The following is a 22,469-nucleotide window of genomic DNA, read 5'->3' on the forward strand; positions in this document are numbered from 1 at the left end:
GGCTGAAAAATATAACTTTTTATTATAAAGTTTATTATTAATATTTTTATTCAAATATCAAACAGAGTAATGGGTAATAAAATTTAGCAGAGCAGCATCAAGATTATTACAAATTGGGGTGTACTGTTTGGACATATGTATTTAATAATACCCCCACAGACTCTATAGTGGTTACGGCTTTAGTGAAAATATTGCCATAATACGTATAGAAAAATCCTGAATGTGATTTGTGTATGTGTTCAGTTTTTTGATTGGTATGATGAGCTAAAAGCTTCTCGTCAGCGTTTAACTCCACTGCTCTGTCTCAGGGACGGTAGAGAGCAAGACCTCGCTCAAACAGGATTATCTATAAATAGTGCTGCCTATCCGCTCGGCTACAGCGTGGCAGGCTCTCGCGACGAGGACTCCATGGCTAAAACCTGCTGCGCCACAGCCCATGGTCGATTGAGCATCCGCCCCTGCCTCCCATTTGCAGTATTAACCTTTCTGAAAAAAGAGTATGCTTATTTGTATTTAATGTGAACTTAAAATCTCAAAAGTGTATTTAGAGAGAAAAAAAAAACCTGCTTGCAGATAATATTAATTAAATAATATAATATTAAAAAAGGCCACTTAAACGGATAGTCCCTTCAAAAATTAAAAGTCTGTAATTTATGTCAATCCAAACATGACTTTCTTTTTCTGTGAAACACAAAAAATATATATATATTTTGAACAATTTTGGAAACCTAACAGTTTCTGTTCCCATCGACTTCTATAGTATTTTCTGGCCATATAATGGAAGTCAATTCTTTAAAATATATTTTATTTTTATTTTTTAGTTTTAACTACATTTTTAAATTAATTTTTAATCTTTTGTCATGCTTTAAAGTGCACATATTTTAATGTGTAACATGTAAAGGATTATAACTTTAACTGTAGTATGTTATTTGATATTACAAGTAAATATACTATGCAACTTTGTATAGTTACAAATGTGTATTATATACACACACATCTATTTAAACACGTCAAAAGTTTCAATAGAAATTACATTTAATATTTTAGTTTATCATTAATGCTTATTAGTACATTCTACAGTGTACTTTAACCATATTTCAAAGACAATAAAAGCAATTATGAAATAACATATAAATAGTTCAACTAATTGCATTTAATATATATTTAAAATTATAATTGGCTTTCATTTAATAGTAAAAAACATACAATTAAGTGTCTTAAAACATTACATTCAGTTCACACTAAAGTATATTCTTTTAAATTATATTACTTCCATAATAAAAGCATGCTAAAGTCTTATTTTTCACAACAAAAGGCCCACTACTATCATCTATTAATTCCTGGATTATACTATACATTTCCATTTTGTATTAACCCAAGATATCTAAGAGACCAGAACTGTAGATTTTTCCATAATGGTTAAAATTTGGAACAGCTGATCTCAGACTACTTCCTATATTTATCTTAATTCCAGTTCGTCATTCTGAACCAGTCATTCCCCTCCCCCAGCCACGCCTCTGGAAAGTTAGAGATCAAGCCAAATGTCTCTGCTGATCCTGCTCTCCCATATCACCTCAGCATGGCAATGACGCCTGATAATGTCAAACCCTGCCCACACGTGGAGTCAAGCTTGTGTCTGTGCGGCCAGACGTACAGCGTAAAATGATGTTAAACGCACAAGGCATGTATGCATTATCACTGACAACCATTCACATGCACCAGTGCTTGCTGTCATAGGATTACATTGGGGAAACACTCTAGCGAACACACACACCCAAACACAGCAGGATTAGCAACACAGTTCCACACAGACATAGCAAGATTACAGAGACACATACAACCCCCTCTTCTTCCCAAACACAGGATGCAGACTGCTGGATTAGAGAGGCACAGATTCACATAGAGGGAAAATACAATACAGTGCTTACAGTGATTTTTAAAGACAAGGGAATGAGGTTTAATTTGCACTGATGGATCGATCAGCCTCTGTTGGATTGCTCTCGTTGAGATATCGAATAGCATCCTCGCAAGAGCAGAAAGAAGACACACACTCACAATATCAACATTACACACTTCATGAGGATGTACACGCACACACAAACACACCGTCACAGAATAACCTCACTAATCTTCTCTCAATGGTTTAAAGCCGCTGAAGAAGCTTAATAATTTAAGAGGAAAACAGCATCAGTGCTTTTAAGGACATATGCACAGAGATTAGCCCCCTTTCTCCACACTGGACTACAAAGGACAAACTTTCGATGACTGAAATGATGACGCAAAATGCATTTTGATATCAATATGATAAAGAAGAACGGCAGATAGACTGATGGAACACAGTGTTTTTCAGTTCAATATATTATTCTAATTATAGCTTTAAAAAATAAAAATAAATAAACTTTATGCTTGTTTCCTTGCTTGCATATCATTGCTCTTTTGTTGATTATGATTCATTTCCATTGTCCTCATTGTAAAGGCATATATATATATATTCATTTTTGTATCAAAAAATTGTGCCATTCTGTTTGTGCCAATACAACAAGTTTGTTTCTAAAATTTTATAACAAAGCCCATATATGACACGTATACTATAGATTGATTGAAGTTTACAAAACCGAAAGATAAATGCATCTAAAACTTAAAAAAAAAAAAAAAAACGTTATTGTAAAAAATCTAAAGGTTCAATTTGTTTGCCTGCACTGCACTACAAAAAAAATATAAAAAACCCACCCATTTTATGTGGATAACTAAAATGTTTTGCAGAATGTTCATTGAGAACAGTAACTTAATAATAAAATAAAACATAATTTATTGTATAAAGCAGTCAAGGTTTTTTTGTGGGGTTTTTTTTTTACACAGATGGACTACATCCACACTTTACAGCTTTTTAAATGTATCTGACAGATTTTTGCAGATCTGAACATTAACTGGGGCCACATCTCTCTCACCTAATTAGATGATGAATTGATTGTTGACACTCCATCCTGACTAGATTTGTTGACTGTTTCATCATTAGAGAAGGAGCCCCCCTCTATTATTAATAGCTTAGCAGAGACTTGTAAAGGTCAAGTGCATTAGTTGAGATTTCAAACACACTGCATGAAGATCTGGGTAGGATAAAACAGCTGTTTATTTTATCTAAGAGTATTGTATTTATTTTATGAATATAAGTATGTCAAGTAGTCAAGAACTGCCTCTGAGTTGTGACAAGTATGTGGAGATGTGTAGTGTACATCTATCCAACTCACAACTTGACTATTAGCATTGCCTTAATATTTCTTCATTATTTCTTCTTCGGGCTTATTTCTATACTTTTACAACCTATACCTCCTCTAGTAGAGCTACACTGTTTATCGGCTTATACTCAGACTTCTTATTTCTCACAGTTACCGATGGGTAGACAAAATGTTGATTTGTTATGTTTTCAATGACACTAAAGTTGTCTTCCTTCAGGCGGCGCATTGCTGCTTACAGAACCGTGGGTGTATTCAAATTTCAGGGCGTTTTTATTGGATACACTCGTACACTAAAAATAACTGTTCAAATATATTATTTGTAACGCATGTCATAGAAACATTAGCCACGATCTCGCTTTAGAAAAAAAAACAAACATAAAAAACATAATCTAGTAATCACAAACGGCTCTGATTGTTCAATCCTGAGAGGCGATGAGAAAAGTAACAGCTACCACGTGATCGAGTTAACCATCGTTAACTCAAGGTGCCTGTTATTTTTCTCAGCGCTGTTCTGTGTCGACTATTTACAGTTGTTTGTGAACAATGTGATTCTTTAATCACATTAAATAATCTTTTACATTCTTTTAAATACACATACAAGAGCTGAAAGTATTACTAACTAACACTTCTCGGTCTCGTAAGCCACACACACATTTAATGCTAAGTACATTACTTTGGTTTGGTTTTTAAGCCTATCAGTAGCCAAAAAAACATCTCTTTAAAAAATGTAATGTTCTAATTACACGTACTAATTCTCAAACCAAATTTGCATTTCAAGAAATATTTTATATCCATTAAGGACGCAAATTCATTCCTTCAAAATAAGGGCACTTAGTAGGCAGCCTATCCAGGCTGTGTTCGCACGGCGCCATTTTCCCTTGGACTGCATGTTAACAGAAGCACACTTTCAACATGCACTATTAAGGGCCCTAGAAATCTGTTTTACGAAGTGATATAAAATATGGATTCTGCGTCGACCAGCTCTAAACTCATCTATAAAAGTAAGTCGTTCGTTTTTACCCGAAACTAAGTAGTAATGTGAGCATTAAGCCAACTAACTGGCTGTTTTACGTGCACTAGTGTCTACTGAGGACATCACAAAGCTGATACAGCTGCGATCGAGCACCTCAGCGCTTTTTGACGGAAGGAAAAATTCATCTAAAACAGCCTGGAGGTGAGATTTGCAATCTTAACATTTGCCTCGCTCTCTCACAACCTGTGTTCAGAATCAAATGCATTATTTTGTTTCTTTTTTCAGTGCAATACTCAGAGAAATGGGGCTTGAGGAAAAGATGACAACTGAGCAGATGGCCAAAAAGTGGGAAAACCTGAAAGCAAGATACAAGGTTGGTCTCACTGCTAATTGTGTTTTGCAAAAGCCAGTTTTCACAGAACATATTCACCAGTTTAATGCATTTCACACTTCATTGTAAGGATGCAAAATATCCCCCCACCGGAGTGGAGAAGAACCCCACCTGCTGGAAATGGTTCAATCTCATGGATGATGCTCTGGGTGAAGAGTTTCATGAAACGATCAGCCAGCAAGTGATCACAGCAGAAGCTGACAATGATAATGCACCTCACCCAAGTAAGAGGCTTCGCCAGATTAAAGTCGGTGGGGAAATACTAGAATTCCTGGAAGAGGAAGGAACTCCGGTGAACGTGCCGCCGGCATCCAGACTGGATCTGGTTAAGAGGGAAAGACATAAAGGCAAGCAGAAGACAGAAAGTCACTCGCTGGATGACATGAGAACCAAACTTCAAAGAGAAAGAAAGCTTCTAGAAAAGGAGCTTGTAGGCCTGGACAGAGAAAAAGCCCTTTTAGAGCGGGAAAGGGCTCTTGCCAGTCGGGAAAGAGCAGCGCTTCAGCGGGACAGAGCCCAGGTAGAGAAGGACAAAGCTGCGGTTAACAGAGACAAGGCGTCTTTGGAACAGGACAGAACCCGACTGCAGAAAGATAAAGAAGCTTTGGCAAGGGACAGAGTGGAACTTGAAAGAGACAGAAGGTCGGCGCACATCACTAATCGCGTGAAAAGCAGTCCAGGATGCAATGGGATGGACTGCCCTCAAGAAAAAAACAGAGAAAGATTAATATTCTTACTTGAAAAGATGATTGAAAAAATGTGAAGCGGGTCTGAGATGGGGCAAACCTCAGGGAAAAACTGCGATGAGTTAACGGGATTATGTGAACAATATAGTATACCATTTGTGCCACACAATGATTATCAAAACCAGATTCATGCTCCACCTTGTTGTAGTCATTCAGAAACTAAAAAGTATAAAAAACTGTTTATTGACAGGTTCTACTGTAGAGACAACTGACCCCATATAGAGTTATAGAAGCTAATGTGTGTTCAATAAACAGTATCTTTTTTCCTTGTTATTAATCTTGCTTCTTATTGAAGTCAGAGTTTATGCTTTGTGTCTATTCAAGTTTTAGGTTTGCGGCTTTCACAAAAAAACCTACACTGAAATATATACAGCAGAGTAAGTGTAACAACTAGTCCTGGTCTTTCAGTTATAGTGATATTTTCACTCTCTTTGTTATGTGCTTCTGTGTGTTTTTTTTAAACAGTTTTTAATTTAAAATACTAATAAGGTTTGAATTTATTTCCAGTTATTTCATTTTCATTTAGTTTTAAGTTTTGAATCTAATATTTATGTTGTATTTTATTTCAGCGCAATTTCAGAATGTTTTTAATTGTTTTAGTTAACTTTGCTGTTGATTACAGGATTTAGCATTTTTTGATGACTACATTTCTTACAAAACTTCTAGACATATAATCTATAACTAAAGATGAGAAAGAATCGAGAGAAGAATGCTTATTTTATTGTTATAATTTTTCTATAGTGTAACTGGGAGTTGTTTTTTCTCCTGACCGCTAGAGGGCATTCATCTAATAGCAATCGTCCGTCTCATAAAAACAGGAAAAGCTGTGAAGAAATGCTGTCTGTCTTATGTGTCTGTCTGCAACATTAGAGACGCAAACGGTTGTTGAAGAAGTGAAAGAGAACAATAATATTCATGGTATTACTGTAACGTTATATATCATAAGAGGAGTGTGGCCCCCTCTCTCCCTTTCAGAAATGGCGCAACCATCTAAACAGTGTGAGTGTCATTGTGTAAACCTGCACTGTTTCTATATAATTCACGGTGGATTTAAAAGCGGGTTAATGCACTTGATATGTGCTGCTGCTTTCGATTAATAAATAAGTATTCATTCTTATTATTCCAGACTGACAGCTTGTCAGTGTTTATGCTGTGGTTTGACTTTTGCATATACATAAAATCACAGTACAGCAACAGCAAACCTACACTGAATGCAGTGTCTCTCTTGTCTGTCTCATGGTCTGTCTGCACCGCTGTTCTGTTGTGTTTCAGGGTCTCACAGGGACACCGAGGCACTGATCAGGTGGCGCATGGCCCATGGCTATTTATTCTCAGGATGGAGGAACACATGCAGAAATGGCTGGGAGTATGTACTCATTGTGATTCACATGTGATTCACTTTACATCTGCGGTACATGTCGTTTGTACCCCATATGCGTAATTGCTTGTAGATGCTATTGTTTAACAATAAAGAACATCTCTTAACAAAGGGGTTTTCAAACTTTTAATGCCAGGGACCCCTATTTATGCTGACCCCTTTCTAATAATGACAGATTAGGTATAATACTATGTAAAATTAACAATAAAAATGTTGACTTCTAGTTATTTCATTTATAATTATTAAGCATTATAAATACATTTATATAAAAATAAGTGTTGTATATAATGTTATATAATTTATAATTTAAAATATTTTTTTTGGAATTTATTTAGTTACTATTTAGTTATATTTAGATATATTTTAGTTATATTTTATATTTTACTTATATTATATTATACTATGTTATATTAAATTAAAAAAAAAAAAAAAATAGTAACAAAGCAGAATATTGCACTACAGCATCCAACAAGCAAGATAAAGGTTGCAATGGCAAGGAGGAACTTATTAGAAATAAAAACAATTCATGATTACTCGCACTTTTTTCATAGTTTGGGTGGTCCTGCGACTTATAGTCAGGTGCGACTTATTTATCAAAATTAATTTGACATGAACCGAGAGAAATGAACCAAAAGAAAACATTACCGTCTCCAGCCGCGAGAGGGCGCTCTATACTGCCAGAGATGCTGAACAGTGCTCCTGTAGCCTACACTGAGCAGCATAGAGCTCCCTCTCGTGGCTGTAGACGGTAATGTTTTCTCTTGGTTCTTGGTTCTAAATAAATGCGACTTCTAGTCCAGTGCGACTTATATATGTTTTTTTCCTCATCATGACGTATTTTTGGACTGATGCGACTTATACTCAGGTGCGATTTATAGTCCGAAAAGTACGATATACACATACACACACACACACACACATACATGCATACATTTTTAGCATTTAATTAATATCTTAAGGGAACACATTATGAGAGGTTTGTAAAATAAATAAATAAACAAATTAATGAATAAATTAAAATTTCCACTGACATTGGTGTCAACCAAACTTTATGTAGCCAAGTATTTTCTTTTCTATAAGCAGCTTTTAAAAAGAAATTGACAAAGTGTGTTTTCTTTTTTTAGGCTGTTCATACAAGTGACAAAATCCAACCTGGATGGAGATATTACTTCTCAAAGAGCAAAACGGAAGTGGGAGAATTTAAAATGCAAATACAAAGTAAAGATGAACACATTGAATGGAGGTGGTCTTTTTTTCCAATTAAAATTATTTGCTCATATAGCTGCACAGCACTAGTACTTTTTGTTGTTCAGAAATTCTAAAAATGTAGATGTAAATTAAATGCATCATATATATGCATGCAGACCTCATGGTGTAGTTTTCTCTAACTTTTCCCCCAGGTTTTAAAAGCTCTTGCAAAGGACGTTGAAACCAGTTAAACCAGAATCCTGGCGATGGTTCAGACTCATGGAGAAGGCTGTAGATAGCAATCCCACTGATGTCGACCCTCCTAAACCGACCTTCTTGACCAACCCGGCCGATGAGTCTGAATGTGCAGCCCAGCCCAGCAAAAAGATGTATCAAGTAGAAATGGGGAGTGATATTCTAGAATTACTGACAAATTCAGTAACCAAGGTCAATACTCAAGCAACGGTAGCTGATGGAGGACCCTCATCAGATAGTGCAGAAAGCGTGAAAGGGAAACACACGGAAAAAAGCCCTCTAGAGACGCAAGACGAGCTGAACTTCGAAAGAGCCAAACTCAGACGAGAGCGACAGCTGCTGGAGAAGGAGCATGCAGACTTGGACCGAGACCGAGTGATGCTGGAGCGTGAGAAGGTCATCGCAGAGAGGGAGAAAACGGCGTTGGAGAGAGACAGGGTGCAGCTGGTAAAGGACCGAGCTGTGAATGACCAGGAAAGAGCCTCGCTGGAACAGGACAGAGCAGCCCTTGATAAAGACAGAGAGACTTTCACCGCCATGGCTCTTGATACAAACGGCACAGTACACACTGAACCATACTCCCCATTTGCAGAGGACAGAAAAAGATTAATATTTTTGTTTGAAAAACTGATCGAGAGATTTTGAAATCACGGAAAACTGTCAGTGTTGCTTGTTCTGAGGCTATGTAAAATAATAAGGTACTTAAATTAAAGCATTTCAAAATTAAGTTGCCCCTCTCAAGACAATTTTTGAGGAGAGGAAAGGTATTCACAGCTGTATAGTTCATTGTAGCTCAGTACAATATATAATGGATAGTTCATCTTAAGTTTATTCACCTTATTTTCAGGTCCTTGGATGCCTTGAGATTAAAGTTATTAAGTCTTTGTCTGTCATATTTATTTAGTGCCATAAAATCTTAAGACTTACACTTGTTTCTTGTTTATGGATGACCAAGAGTTGAAACTAAATATTATATTAACATTATATATTTAATGATTTAATATAATAAAATAATACATGGGAACTATGAAATGAGACAACTGTAAATGTGAGAGGCTCATGAAGTGACTGATTTTGATCACAGAAATAAAAAGGTGCAGTCACATTTACTGGTGTTCTGTGAGCAAAAAATGGTCATTTCAGTAGGACTCTACATGATTGTGAAGATAACTTCAAGCAGATTTCGCAACAGTTTAAGTAGGTGATCTAGATTCAGAGTGCTGACCAACAGAAAGCTGCTTGGTTTGAAAGTGATGTCTGTGTGAGCTGTGCTTTATAGGCTACATTTCTACACTATTAACAGTTTTTGTTGTTGTGCATGTTTGCTTGCTGACAACAGTGTTTAAAACATGAGGCGCTTAATTTAAAGTCACAGTCAGTCATACATTGGGGAAAAAAACATGAAATAGTATTTTTATATAAAATTATACATTATATACAAACTCACGGTGGAATCTGGTTCCGTTAAACTGTAAAAAAACAAAACAGGACAATTATTTTCCCAGTGTGGTATAGTGTTATAGAAAAAAAAACAGATGTACTTATGTAGAGGTCATACAAGTCAGCTAACTAGTTAACTGCTTGTATTTTTGGTTTGAATGCACTGAAATCCTCCTATATGTTTTCTCAATCCATTAGATTGTGTATCAGCATCTGGCTGACTTCATTCCCTTGGTGATTCTTCTATTCATACTGAAGGAAGTTGCCGTGATGGACCTGCGGGATGGAGCTGATGTTGTGAAGCTGCTTGTGGAGGACACAGAGGATGGACTGAAGAGAGCAGACTTACACCAACGCATGGAGAGACTGTGTCTGGCACAAGAACACATCAGTATATACCTCTGTGACACAAGTTATTTTTGTCTTATGCTTGATCACTAAAAGCATTTTAAAGTTAGCAGCAAAAGAAATATCAAAATCACAGAACAAAAGTGTAGTTTGAGGGGCTTTATAGGAATCATATAGATTTTTTTAGGTTCAAGGTTAGGTTCAGTTTAATCATAATTATTTATTTAAAAAAAAAAAACTTAAAGATGAGTGTGAAGTAAGTGTCTTTTGTAAATGACAAAGCAACATTGATATTTTGCTTGGAAGTACTAAAAGTGTTTTTTAAAAATAAAAATATTTCAGCTTGCTACAATGTCTACACATTATACATTTTAATAAAACAAAGCTATAATTTATAAATTCTCTTTGTTTATTCTTTAGATATATGATTTAGGTTTTAATTTTTTTTTAATTAACAATATTGTTTTGATTTTGATTTTTTATCGAAACAAGTTTTTCATAAACTTGGACCTTACTGAACTGAAGCCCTTTGTCTATACAAATGTCAATGTTTTACACAAATACAGTTGTACATGCATTAAAACATATTTGGGAAAATCAAGTGTTTTAGCAACTGCCACAATTTTCCTTATATTCCATGTTATAATATTTTACATTGTTTTAATATTAGTTGGTAACTACAGAAAATAATGATACTTTAGATGATGCTAGTCCACTTTTCTGGAGCCAAATAAGTATAGGTATATGCTTTTTTAAGGTAGCATGTTTTGTGAGTCAGAGAAAAACCGCACACTGCATGTTGCCATCATGACATATTTTGTGAAGCAGGACTAACCCATCTCTAACACTAAAATGGGTAGGTCATCTTGAGAGGACACTGGCTCAAACAAACCTTTAATTCACATTCCTTTGGAAGAACACACAGGCCTGAACTTTAAGAAAATTAAGCTTTTTAATGGACTGTGATTAAATTCTGCAATGCTTGTCTGGCTGTTATATGTTAGCACTAAATATCAGCACTAAATCAATACATTTCCTCAGAAAAGCAGATTTTTTTTCATATTAGTGGAGGGAGATATAATAATAATTTGCTTCTAACAAAAGTCCTATAAATTCACAGGCACACTTCTTTGGCAGGAATTATCAGCTTACAGCAGTTTGCATTTCTTTCTTCCACAGAAAAAGTGATAATATTTTGGAAGAAATGTGGAGTCCAATAGATCACTGGACCCATTGGATCACATTTATTTTTAAACAAATTACATTTTTTCCAAATATTTTCATTTATATTTTACAGAAGAAAAAAATAGAATTAAAAATATAAATTATTTATATATATATATTTCTTTGGTCAGCACCTGCACTGATGTTTTACAGTATAAAGTAAACAGTATAAAGTTTTTGTTACATAATTTTTCACTGTTAGTGTTTTTATTGACTAAACTGTTTCACAGATGTCATTGGCTGTCATGAGGTGTGATGATACAATATTTTCATTTGGGGGTTAACTATCCCTTTAAGAGCCATCACACCAAGAACCATTAAGAATAAGAATTAAGAATAACCATTAAATAATAAAAACATTGACAGCCAATCAAAATCTGTTCTACATAGAATAAACAACTTTATTGTGCATTGTGTAGACAATGTACTGTAACAAGTAACAAATACAATGTTGACAAAAAAACAAAACCAAAATAATGCTAGCAATAGTTGCCAAGTGAAATGTGAGTATGAGAATTTTTGCCATGTGCAAGATAAAGTTAACAGAACCCTGCTTTTAAATTTGTGTACTTTCATTTTCAGATTACAATGTGTGTGGTACACTATAACTACAGTCTGATAGAAAGGATCCTCTTCTGTTTTCTCTTCAGCATCAATACCTACAGACACTGGGTTTAGATGAAGCATACCTTCTGAAATCTGAAAGAGGCATCCCGAAAGGAGGATATAATCTATTCTCCACAATTAACTTTCATTTCCACCCTTTTTGGTTTTCCAGAAAATGCCCAGGCAAGAAATATTTTATATTCTCTTCTTCTTATAATTTAGATTGACGAAATAGAAAGTATCAAAGTATCAAACATGGTTAGTTTGTTGTTACTTCTAACAAATTTTTATTAATCTTGTTAATTAATTTTGATGAATAAAAAACATTAGAAATGTACATTAGGTTCATTAAAGTTCATTTATTAAGTGCTTTACTTTTTATTGTAAAGTAAAATAAAATAAAAATAATAATATAAAATTAATTTGAAACAAATAAAAGGTAAATAAAATAAACATAAAACTGTAGAATCAGGGACATATTACAATAAAATGTACATTATTTTTACAGTCAGGAAATGAGGGGAGCAGTTCACAGTCATTTAGAGGAGAGCCTTCGTCCATATATAGATCTAATTGAGACTCTGCGGTCAGCTGGGATTCATAAGGACTTGGCGTTACTGACTGTCATAGTAATCAGAGACCAGAGTTCTGGGAAAAGCTCTGTGTTGGAATAACTGTCTGGAGTTCCATTACCAAGAGGGAATGGTGAGGGCTGGTCTTAAACTCATTTGCTATTAGATACCTATATTAAATTTAACAGAATACTGTCAATAAGAAAAACATTTTTTTAGTCAGCACCTGCACTGCACTGCATGGTGTTTTTGAATGTAAAGCAATTGTCACATAATTTTGACTGTAAGTGTTTGTAATTTGTAATAGGAATTGTCACCAGATGTCCACTAGAGCTGAGGCTCAAGAAGTTAAAAGTTGGAGTCAGCTGGAGGGCTGTTCTGTCTTACAGCGATAAAAAAAAATTGAATTTGAGGATTCATCATTACTTGAAAACCTTGCACTTGCAGGTTAGGAAATATGCTTGGAATTGGTTTCTTTTCTTCCTGCTTCCTACAATACTATATAGTTATGTTTCGCATCTCCTGACTGCCAGTTTGGTGCTTCGTAGTGGACATTTCCCTTCCTGCAGATTAAGACCTGTATACAAAAAAGGTCACCCATTGACAGCTGTGTATGACATCATTGATGTTAAAATACACCATTTAATGCAACTTGTGATTGAGGGTTTATTTTACACACTAATTTGGGTGGATTCAAACCCCTGCAGACAGTTGGTCAGGACTGTGTAAAGATATTGTTGAGGTAATTTCACTTTTTTTTGCAGATTCCATAATTCTAATGCAAATAGACGTGGTTTTGGAACAAAAACTTACATGAGATATCGATATAGCTACAAATAATTACAAATAATAAGCATTTCAATACCATTTCTAGGCAAATAAAAAGGTCATTCCCTTCCCATAGTAGCGCGGGTGGTTTGAGGATGGGGTTTTACAGCCCTTAGTTCATTATACCCAGGAAAGGCAGTGCGTTACGACCGATCTTGGACGGGCCTGCAGTTGCAGTGGTACATCAATTGCCTAGAGTTGTTAGCAGTACACTTTGCCTTGAACTGTCTCAAAGGTCATTTACAAGGCAAGCATGTGCTGATCCAAACGGACAACATGGCGACCTTTGCGTACATCAACCGACAAGTTGGTCTGCACTCCTGTCACAGGTCACAACTCGCCCCGCCACCTCCTCCTTTGGAGTCGGAAGGTTCTGAAGTCACCTCGTGCCATTCACATTCCGGGCCTGCTCAACCGTACAGCCGACCAGCTGTCTCGAGCAATGCTCCCGGGAGAATGATGGTTTGGAGCCACTCAGGTAGGCCTGTTTCCTTCTCCAGAGATTGCTCACTGCCAGTTGTTCTACTCCCTGACTGAGGGAACTCTCGGCACAGATGCACTGGCACACAGCTGGTCGCGGGGCCTATGCAAATATGCATTTCCCCCAGTGAGCCTTCTCGCACAGACATTGTGCAAAGTCCGGGAGGACAAGGAACAAGTCTTGCTAGTGGTGCCATATTTGCCCACTCAGACCTGGTTCCCTGGGCTAGTGCTCCTCGTGACAGCCCCTCCCTCCGATTCCTCTGAGGAAGGATCTACTGACTCAGAGACGGGGCACCATTTGGCACCCGTGTCCAGACCTTTGGAAACTCCATGTCTGGTCCCTGGACCATTTCAATCATTTGTTGAATATTTACGTGGTGTGCTGATTGAAAACTCACATGGTATGTTGTAAAGGTATCTTATTTGGCCCTGTGTGGAGGATGGCTTTCTGTCTGTCCGTTTGGCATTCTTGGGAACCCTGTAAATTTAGATCAGACATGACATAAATAGTTTGCAGCATCTCAAATGAAACCCAACTATAATCCACCTGTAATGAAAACACTTGTAGTGTTTACAAATTACTTTTCCCCTTCTTGGTATGATTCAGCACAATATATTACACTATGAAGAGAAAAAAATATTAACAGTAAAACTATTTGTGAAAATTTTACAATTGAAAAAAAAAAATGGCTGCAAGCAGCAATTAATTATTATTATGTAATTAAGTACAACAGAGGCGGAGTGAGCAGCAAACATGGCAAGGTCAGTGAGGATCAGACCAAATGCAACAATGAGAAATTAAATATTTTTTAATAAAATGATTTTACTCAAACTGGCTGAAAAACATAAATTGAGTCATTAGTAATATGATTTAATGGTTTATCAATTTTGACCACAAGGTGGCATTGTTACCAAATTGATGTGGTGTGCTCAGTTTGATGCTGTGCTCCTGTAGTCGATACCGCCATCTAGCGGTTTGGCTGCCGAACAACAGACACACCAACGAACGCAGAACTACAAACGCAAACAGCGGCGAGGCTACGGCGTCCGCAAACGGCCAACTGTCTTTATCATAGTAATTCCTTTTAAATAATACATGTCATGGACATGCGAAGGGAATTGTTCTTCTAAATGAGTAGGGTATATTCTATTATACTACTTTTTAGTATAATGTCTAGTCTACTTCTGTTTATTTTCTCAATTTTTTATTTAAAAGTAGTCGGGAACGAAAGCATGCAAACATACTTATTCGCATGCAAGCTGACAAACTAGAAAAACAAGTTAACCAAGTTGGACAGAATATGGTGCAAATACAATGCACTGTCTTTGCACTGTCATTAGTCAGCCTAGCCGTCTAAAGTCAAGGGCAATTTCAATACATGAGATCAGCAAGGACAACGCTGAACACATTTTTAAAGATATTGATCCAATGATGCATTGCTAAATGTGATGTGTTGAAAAAACTTTATTTCTTCAAAGTGGATGTACAGCTGGCGTGAGGAGAACAGAGCCTAACAATTCAGTCATGATATACATGCGAAGAGGTTTGTTTTCCTTCTTTTCGATATTTCTCTCCTTTTTTCCTCTCTTTTTTATGTCTATGTTTAAATTTTTATTTCTAGTTGGTCCCCTTGTGCTACATAACAGACAGAGAGGCAAAAGTAAGTTATGTTTTTGAAGACATGTTAAATGTCTCCTTCAGAAGCAGAGCAGTGTTTTAATTTCTTGGTTTCATTGTCTTGTATCACAATGCAGTTCCATTCAAACTGGAGAGTGACACCCAATGCAAATGTCTACTTTGCATAGTAGACAGAAAAATTATTATTGTCAGATCTCAAAGTTGTTTGTGATGCCACATCCCTGTTAAATAGACTTTATATCATAAATTTTTGTTGTATTAGGTATATGTTCCTGTCTGCTTAAACTGGTTGAACTGGTTTTGTCACATGGTAGCTGTATTATTACTGCTCCAAAGGTGATCTACAAGATCTAACCATCTCAGGTTGATCTCAGGTCTGTCTATCAATGACCAACATGATCCGAAACCATCAAAAACTGTAACATGTCTTTAAATTGTCTTTACTGAACTCATCCTATTAGGACATTAAATCTACAACCAAAGATGAATATTACTGTATAATGAGAATTAAATATAATCACAATTAAATTGCTTTCACAGGAAAATTGAGATTCGTTTTCATGGTGGCTGCCCTCATAATATCGGTATGCCTTGTCCTCAAACTCCTGCTGGATCCTGAACTAACATTATCAGATTTAGTAGGTGAGTTATAGTATAAAGGAGTATTTTATGTAAGTATGTGTGTTTGTATGTATATTAGTTTTTTATAGTTTCTACTCATGAACTATAATATACTTTTTTGTAAAAACCAGAAAGGTCATTGGGGGGAGCAGCTTCTGACCAGTTGAAACCTGATAATCATAAAGATGATGGTAAGCATTTATTGAACAATCTGGTTTGGTACAGTGTAAAAAAAAAATAGGATAAACATTTAAATGTCTGTTTCTTTATGTATATCAGGTCCTAAAGGCAAATGTGGCCTTCCAAAACCATGTCCTGAAAATAATTATACCTTTAAGATGTACAGCGGCGCAACGAGCATCATTGGACCACGAATATGCTTTGAGGGGAAAATGTAAAGGCTTTAAGTTGTCAAATTTACAATCTGTGCTTTTAGTCAATAATTAAATGAATGCCGTAAGTGCTGTTTAACAGAATTTAAACTAGTTCTGCCATTTTGTTTTAGGATAATAGAAAAAGAAACACTAGGAAATCGACAAGGAATTAATATTGCTGTTATCAATGGTAAGTATGTTGGCTTTTTTATTATTATTTTGTTTGTGTGCATGTTTTTCTTTTTGGATAACTTAAAAAAAAATATTTGTATCTTTTTATTAATTTGTATAACATAATATTTGTAAATATTTTGTAGAAATATTGAAAGTTATTGTTCACTGTTCTCATCGATATAAATGGTAATTTTTACCATTTCTTGTTTACTTATTCATACAACATTCAGAAAAAACGGGTGAACACATTAAAACTGGCATCTTCAATATGTGGAACGGAAGTATGTTGTATCTTTCATTTACTACACCATGTTGTTAATTGTTAATACTGATGTGCATTTTCAGTTCACATGTATGTAATCTTTTGTTGCTGACAGAGGTTGAGGAGCTGATAGAGTTTCTGAAGTCAATCGAGGATGGTTCTCTTGTGCTGATTGCCACTTTTGATGATCCAGCCACAAAGTAGAGTAGAATTTCTGTCTCTAGTTCCATCATGTATGTATCGTGGTGTTGTCTCATCATGCCATCATTTATGATTCCTTTATTATAGACTTAATGATGAAGCAAGGACACTCTTTGCAGAGCTTGGCAGTTCATATATTTCCCAGCTGAAATTCAGAGATAACTGGGTCTTTGTGGGAGGAAAGAAAACCAAAACCAATATCTCTTTTGAGCAGGTAATGCCATTTTTATGCCATAATTTTATACAATGAAAATATTTCTCAGGTCTATAAAGTTCTTTCCCTTTTTTGTCTTTTTCAGCACATAAAGAATGACAGGGAAACCAATAAGTACGAAGGCTGGCCAGAAATTATTGAGATGGAAGGTTGCATACCTCGAATAGACTGAATTTTCCTACGGCGCAATTTGTTCTGCTAAATAATGCCTTTTAAATCAGGCACCAAGCTGAGCCACAATTCATTTCTAATGAGTTACATGATACTTTGGACTGTCTTGAATATAGAGTCATTCATTTTTGGCCAGAGGTTATCCTGGGCTTTTATAATATTATATACTATATAAAAACATTTTTTTTATATTGTTATATAGTAAATATATTTGGTTATTTTTATTTTATTTTTTTTTTGTCTGGGTATTTTTATCATTGTAAGTGTTAAAAATGTTAATTAACGTTGATATTTGTATGTTCTATTTGTGATATTAAATGGTTGTTTGGATTGTCTGTGTTCTTTATTAATCGTTGTTAAATTTTGCAAGTGTTTTCCAGTGTGTGCTTTTTTCACCACTTTTGGTGAGTATTGGTGAAGCTAATTAAAGCGCCGTGTGTGTGTGTGTGTGTTTGACAAAACAGTAATTAAGAAAAACATATTATGCGTAAATTGTACGCAACGTTGAACCCCCAACCACACGAAGCCACTCCCATCAGTTCAAAGCAGGATGCACAGCGACAAGACATGGACCAAAGTGGTAAGCTACAAGCTAATGTAACTAAGTATTTTACTGTAGCTTTACGTTTTAAGTTCCTGAACTGTTTCTGAGTGAAAGGTAACCGGCTGCCAATAAAGCCGCTAGCCTTTGGTGTCATTTATCCGTTTGTGTGTGTTGGTAGTAAACGCATTTATTGGATGTAGTTATCCGACTAGCCGATGACATGACCAAGTAACGTTAGAGGAGCGCCCGTCCGGTGTGTGGCAGATTCAAATAAACGCAGAAACATACACATTAGAGCCCCAAAAATATTGCTTAAACACTGTTATACTCATTGGTTACTTTGTGTATAAGCGTTATAGTTAAGACTAACGTTTACTCTGCACTTGCTCATGAAGTTACCCTTTTTTGCTTCTCCACTTTCTATTGAGCTCTGTATGTATGTTTTACTGTATGTTTTAATAAATTTGTCCGTTTCCTCCTTTTATGAAGTGTTCATTTTTAATTTGTAATGTAGTTCTTAATTTTGTAGACTGTATAATGTATCAGTAACCTAATATTGTGCTTGTTAATGAAGATCAATTATTAATGATTTCTTCTGTATGCTTTCCCAGACAATGACCTTCAAGGAACTGATGGTTCGGGATTCCTTGGAGGTCTTGATGTACGCAGACAGATCCCAATCAAGTTACTATCAAAGCAGACGGAAAGAGGCAAGCTGCCCGCCCGACCTCAGCGTCCCAACACTAGATTGCCCTCAAAAACTGAAGAAGGTTGGTGTGCTGAAGAACAGTGAATAAAGAATGTTTTCTTCTTGCTCACACTAACTTACACGTATATCTGATGGGTTTTCACATCCCTGTTTATTTGGAGTATAATCAATTAAGTGATTTTGAGTCAGAAATGCCAATAAATCACATTTTTGCTATTTGAATAAAGCCATAAATATATATCAGTATATAGGCCTTTATGTAGATGTTTTGTTTTTCTTTATTTATGATCTTTTTTTGTGATCTTCAGAGCCTTTCAGCTATAACCAAGAGGAAAGATTTGAGTGTAAGTCTGGAGATGCTTATGGAAAACAGCGCAGATTCCCTCAGCCAATCTTCTGGGATTATAAGGTTACACATTTATCATCTAATAATTACTACAAATTAGAAAATGTTTTTAACAGTAATTTTGTAAGAAAGCTAATATTTATTACATTATTTAAATATACAATATTTTAGCATACTTATAATAAGTGAGATGTTTTTTTCAACAGCTTAACTTGGTAGGAGTAAAAGATGACACTCCAGCTCATTTTTGTGACAAGTGTGGTCTGCCAATAAAGATCTATGGGCGAATGGTAAGTAGGATGTTCAAGTCCGTAAAACACTCTTTGTAATGCTGGAGATCTTTCATTGAGAGAGAAAAAGCAAAAAGAAAAAGAAAACGTCTCGTTTCCCTCAGATTCCCTGTAAGCATGTCTTCTGCTATGACTGTGCAGTTAACTATGAGAAGAAATGTGACAAGATGTGCCCTGGGTGAGTTTTCTTCTTAACAGTTTGTTTAAAGTCGGCTTGAAATGGAAGTTATGGTAGTGTTTTCTTCCCTATTGTGATGTATATCTGAGTGGAATGAGAAAAAATGTAGGGTGGGACTTGATTTAGAATTCAACCCTTGCCGGGAGTTTGATTGACAGGCGATCTGACCAAACATAATTAGTGGTGGACCGATATGTGTTTTTTAAATTATTATTATTATTAATAATATTTAAGAAATGTAAAATAATTTGACAATTGATAAAATGTGTAAAAGAATGCTTGTACTTTAGATTACAGTATTTTTCACAAATAAATAAATATTTAATACAAATATGATTAAATAGAAAGTAAACACTGTAACCAACAGGGGAAGTTTGTGAGCACTAGGAATCATATTTTTCTAATAAAGTCAGGGTAACCCTCATTTTACATACTGTACACAGAGAAAATGACACGATTATGACAATGGGCAAATGCATAAAGCACGGCATAATTTGAAATCACAAGTTTATAGTTTAAAGCATTCAATTCACATGGACTGACCATCACACAGAGAACATGTGATCATGCACGTCAGGGTAAAAATGCTCACTTCACAAGATCTCACAATGTGTTTTAATTAGTCTGTTGTGTACTAATCTTAATTGTCAATCATTAAGTAAACGTATACCTAATTTTAATCAGGCATCTTAGTCCCAAGATGACCTGTATATACTTCCATTATTTTATAATCAAAAAGAAAAAATTAAATGATAATTGCTTAGTTAGAAGTTACTATATTTATACCAATAAATGATGTGTATTTGTACTGATATTGTCCAGAAACTTTGCCTGGGGGGGTTTCTGAACTTCTGAAGGGCAATGTGAATAGCAGGTTTTTTCTTAATATAAATATCTCCAGATCTAAATGGAAATCAGAGTGATATGTGTATCTAAGTCCACTTCCCCTACTAAATCTTAAGTTCAGTTTGTCCCTCTACAGCTGCTCAGACCTGGTCCAGCGCATCGAACAGTGCCAGCGCGGTTCCCTCTTCATGTGCAGCAGTGTGCAAGGCTGCAAACGCACCTACCTCTCACAGCGAGACCTGCAGGCCCACATCAACCATCGCCACATGAGGGCCAGCAAGACCGGATCCTCTCGCCCGGATCCACCACACCCGGCGCTGGCCTCCAACTCACCAGACCGCTTCCGATTGCCGCCACCTCCTCACCTGGCTAAAACACACCCTCTCGTTCCTCCCCCACTGCAAGGCCACGATACCTACAACCATCCACCTCCAACCTCTCCCTCTGATCTGGGACCCTCCCCGCGGCCTCTCCCCCCGGAAACCTTCCGAATCGCCACAGTGACTACACGTAAGCATAGCAACCTCATCACAGTGCCCATTTATGATGACTCCAGGAGCTCCGGCCCCTGCCCCCATGAGCCACATCCACAGACCCCTCCTGGCCCGCCTCCACACCATCACCCTGGTGATTACGCCAGCCAACCATTGGTGTCCCATCCGCATCATATCATGACTCCACCACAACAACAACATTACGGGCCTCCGCCGCCTCTGAGCATCCCCATTCAGCACCCACCACAAGGCTCAGCCACACCTCACATTGTTTACAATCAACCACCTCCCATGTCAACACCACCTCCACCCGGACACATCATCAGCCAGTTGCCACCCTACATGAATCACCCTCCACCTTGTCCGATTCCCCCGGTCAGTGCACACCACTACAACCTAAACTCAATGCCACAGGACCAAAGCACTCTTAGCCCACCTTTTACCCAACCGGGTGCCATGAGCCCAGGGATGTGGCCCAATCCCCATGGCCCTCATCCTTCCCGTATGCAGGGGCCGCCACCACAGGGACAGATGCCAGGGCCTCATCACCCCGACCAGTCACGATATAGACCCTATTACTAGTAGTATCCCAGCTTTGTTGGCTCCTTCAGACCGTTTGACCATAGATGGTTAACCATATCTCGTCAGAAACAACACTAAACTGTCTGAGCTGTTTGTCTTTACTGATAACTTAATATGATGATCTCCATTACTGTCAATTTTGTACTAATGTCCTGCATTCAAGGAGGTTCCATGGAAGAAGAATAGTTGAGTGAAAAAAAAAAAACTACTTTTTTTAGTTAATAATTTAACTGAATTTTGTTTTAAACATTTACTTAAAGTTTTACCCAACAACTGCAATAAATGAAACTTGAATTCTATTTAGATTTTTGGTTTGACATTCATTACTTTTGGGCACAAATATTTAAGCTAGTTAAAGGGATAACATGCCTAAAATGTTTTATTCTGTCATTTACTCACCCTCGTGTTATTCAAACCTGTATGGCTATTTTATTATGTGGAATGCAAACTAAGATATTCAGGAGATATTTTGGTAGAACTTTCGTTTTTGGTGAACTATCCCTTGAATAATTGTAATTTGGGTTCATAAAGGCTGGAATACATTGCATAACTTTTGCACCAATTTACAGTCTAGACGAGTACACCAAAGATATCAGACATTATTTTGAGCTGATTTTAGAACACATTTAGTCATAGATCTCCTGATAATGAGACACATGTTATTACATATTATTTCTTAATACTCTGAAAATGTATATTCCTTTTCAATTTTTTGCCCCCCTTATCAAACATGATTTGATGTGTAATGTCTCCAGAAAGTTAAGGAAACGGTATATCAAATAAATGATCTTAGATCTTTTTCTCAGAACTAATTTAACTGATTTAGCCACCCCCCCCCCCCCCTCCCCCAACCCCCCCAGTTACTTTCGGACAAGTTATTTCAGAGCCATTTGGCATCAAGTGAGTTTCTCTCAAGTTCTGACTAGTAGACTAACCACAGCCATAATTAATTACATTAAACTATGGATATCTTCTGTTAATGTTCCTTTTGTCTTCATTTTTTGGTAACAGTAAGGTAACAGTGTATTATATTTTCTTACTGTGTGCTATTTAACTTTAAAATAATAGTCAGTGTGTTTGGGATGTTATTTAATACCATGTGATTCATTCATTCTTAGGTGTGGCAAATTCTTTTTGTGGCCTCTGTATGCAAACC

General features: G+C 36.3%; 3 protein-coding genes and 1 pseudogene across 7 annotated transcripts; all 4 read left to right on the top strand.

Moving 5' to 3' along the window:
* The first annotated feature begins 3,097 nt into the window (after window positions 1–3,097).
* Window positions 3,098–5,623, top strand: LOC113066888 (uncharacterized). Its single transcript, XM_026238997.1, has 4 exons — window positions 3,098–4,237; window positions 4,317–4,410; window positions 4,495–4,582; window positions 4,671–5,623. The coding sequence occupies exons 1-4, from the start codon at window positions 4,198–4,200 to the stop codon at window positions 5,361–5,363; spliced, it is 915 nt and encodes a 304-aa protein (XP_026094782.1). The 5' UTR covers window positions 3,098–4,197; the 3' UTR covers window positions 5,364–5,623.
* Window positions 5,624–6,008: 385 nt separating this feature from the next.
* On the top strand, window positions 6,009–10,350 carry LOC113066889 (uncharacterized; annotated as a pseudogene).
* A 4,349-nt stretch (window positions 10,351–14,699) lies between these two features.
* On the top strand, window positions 14,700–17,654 carry LOC113066891 (protein FAM3C-like). 4 transcript variants are annotated; one of them, XM_026239000.1, is made up of 11 exons: window positions 14,700–14,803; window positions 15,148–15,212; window positions 15,291–15,329; window positions 15,848–15,949; window positions 16,060–16,119; window positions 16,208–16,322; window positions 16,434–16,492; window positions 16,707–16,757; window positions 16,854–16,938; window positions 17,027–17,153; window positions 17,239–17,654. In XM_026239000.1, exons 2-11 carry the CDS (start codon window positions 15,194–15,196, stop codon window positions 17,323–17,325), a joined length of 744 nt encoding a protein of 247 aa, XP_026094785.1. In that variant the 5' UTR covers window positions 14,700–14,803; window positions 15,148–15,193; the 3' UTR covers window positions 17,326–17,654. The 4 variants fall into 4 exon arrangements, with proteins under 4 accessions (XP_026094785.1, XP_026094787.1, XP_026094788.1 ...); XM_026239003.1 differs by lacking the exon at window positions 14,700–14,803 and adding an exon at window positions 15,570–15,681 and having other exon boundaries at window positions 14,959–15,212; XM_026239002.1 differs by lacking the exon at window positions 15,291–15,329 and having other exon boundaries at window positions 14,704–14,803.
* An 80-nt stretch (window positions 17,655–17,734) lies between these two features.
* Window positions 17,735–21,612, top strand: LOC113066890 (E3 ubiquitin-protein ligase Hakai-like). Of its 2 annotated transcripts, none has more exons than XM_026238999.1 (6): window positions 17,735–17,904; window positions 18,480–18,638; window positions 18,886–18,986; window positions 19,130–19,213; window positions 19,318–19,391; window positions 20,374–21,612. In XM_026238999.1, exons 1-6 carry the CDS (start codon window positions 17,808–17,810, stop codon window positions 21,311–21,313), a joined length of 1,455 nt encoding a protein of 484 aa, XP_026094784.1. In that variant the 5' UTR covers window positions 17,735–17,807; the 3' UTR covers window positions 21,314–21,612. The 2 variants fall into 2 exon arrangements, with proteins under 2 accessions (XP_026094784.1, XP_026094783.1); XM_026238998.1 differs by having other exon boundaries at window positions 17,752–17,904; window positions 20,359–21,612.
* Window positions 21,613–22,469: the final 857 nt, after the last annotated feature.

Source organism: Carassius auratus, chromosome 50 (assembly GCF_003368295.1).
Source record: "Carassius auratus strain Wakin chromosome 50, ASM336829v1, whole genome shotgun sequence".
In the NCBI taxonomy this organism is placed as follows: Eukaryota; Metazoa; Chordata; class Actinopteri; order Cypriniformes; family Cyprinidae; genus Carassius; species Carassius auratus.

Bases quoted from the DNA above. Each gene is read 5' to 3' on its own strand.
- LOC113066890 (XM_026238998.1), top strand. From the start codon at position 17,808: ATGCGTAAATTGTACGCAACGTTGAACCCCCAACCACACGAAGCCACT. The intron at 18,639-18,885 runs GTTGGTGTGCTG...TGTGATCTTCAG, and splicing joins GCCCTCAAAAACTGAAGAAG to AGCCTTTCAGCTATAACCAA. The intron at 19,392-20,358 runs GTGAGTTTTCTT...TCTTAAGTTCAG, and splicing joins TGTGACAAGATGTGCCCTGG to TTTGTCCCTCTACAGCTGCT.
- LOC113066888 (XM_026238997.1), top strand. From the start codon at position 4,198: ATGGATTCTGCGTCGACCAGCTCTAAACTCATCTATAAAA. The intron at 4,238-4,316 runs GTAAGTCGTTCG...TACGTGCACTAG, and splicing joins CTCTAAACTCATCTATAAAA to TGTCTACTGAGGACATCACA. The intron at 4,411-4,494 runs GTGAGATTTGCA...TTCTTTTTTCAG, and splicing joins TCATCTAAAACAGCCTGGAG to TGCAATACTCAGAGAAATGG.
- LOC113066891 (XM_026239000.1), top strand. The intron at 16,323-16,433 runs GTAAAGGCTTTA...ATTTTGTTTTAG, and splicing joins ATATGCTTTGAGGGGAAAAT to GATAATAGAAAAAGAAACAC. The intron at 16,758-16,853 runs GTATGTTGTATC...TGTTGCTGACAG, and splicing joins CTTCAATATGTGGAACGGAA to AGGTTGAGGAGCTGATAGAG.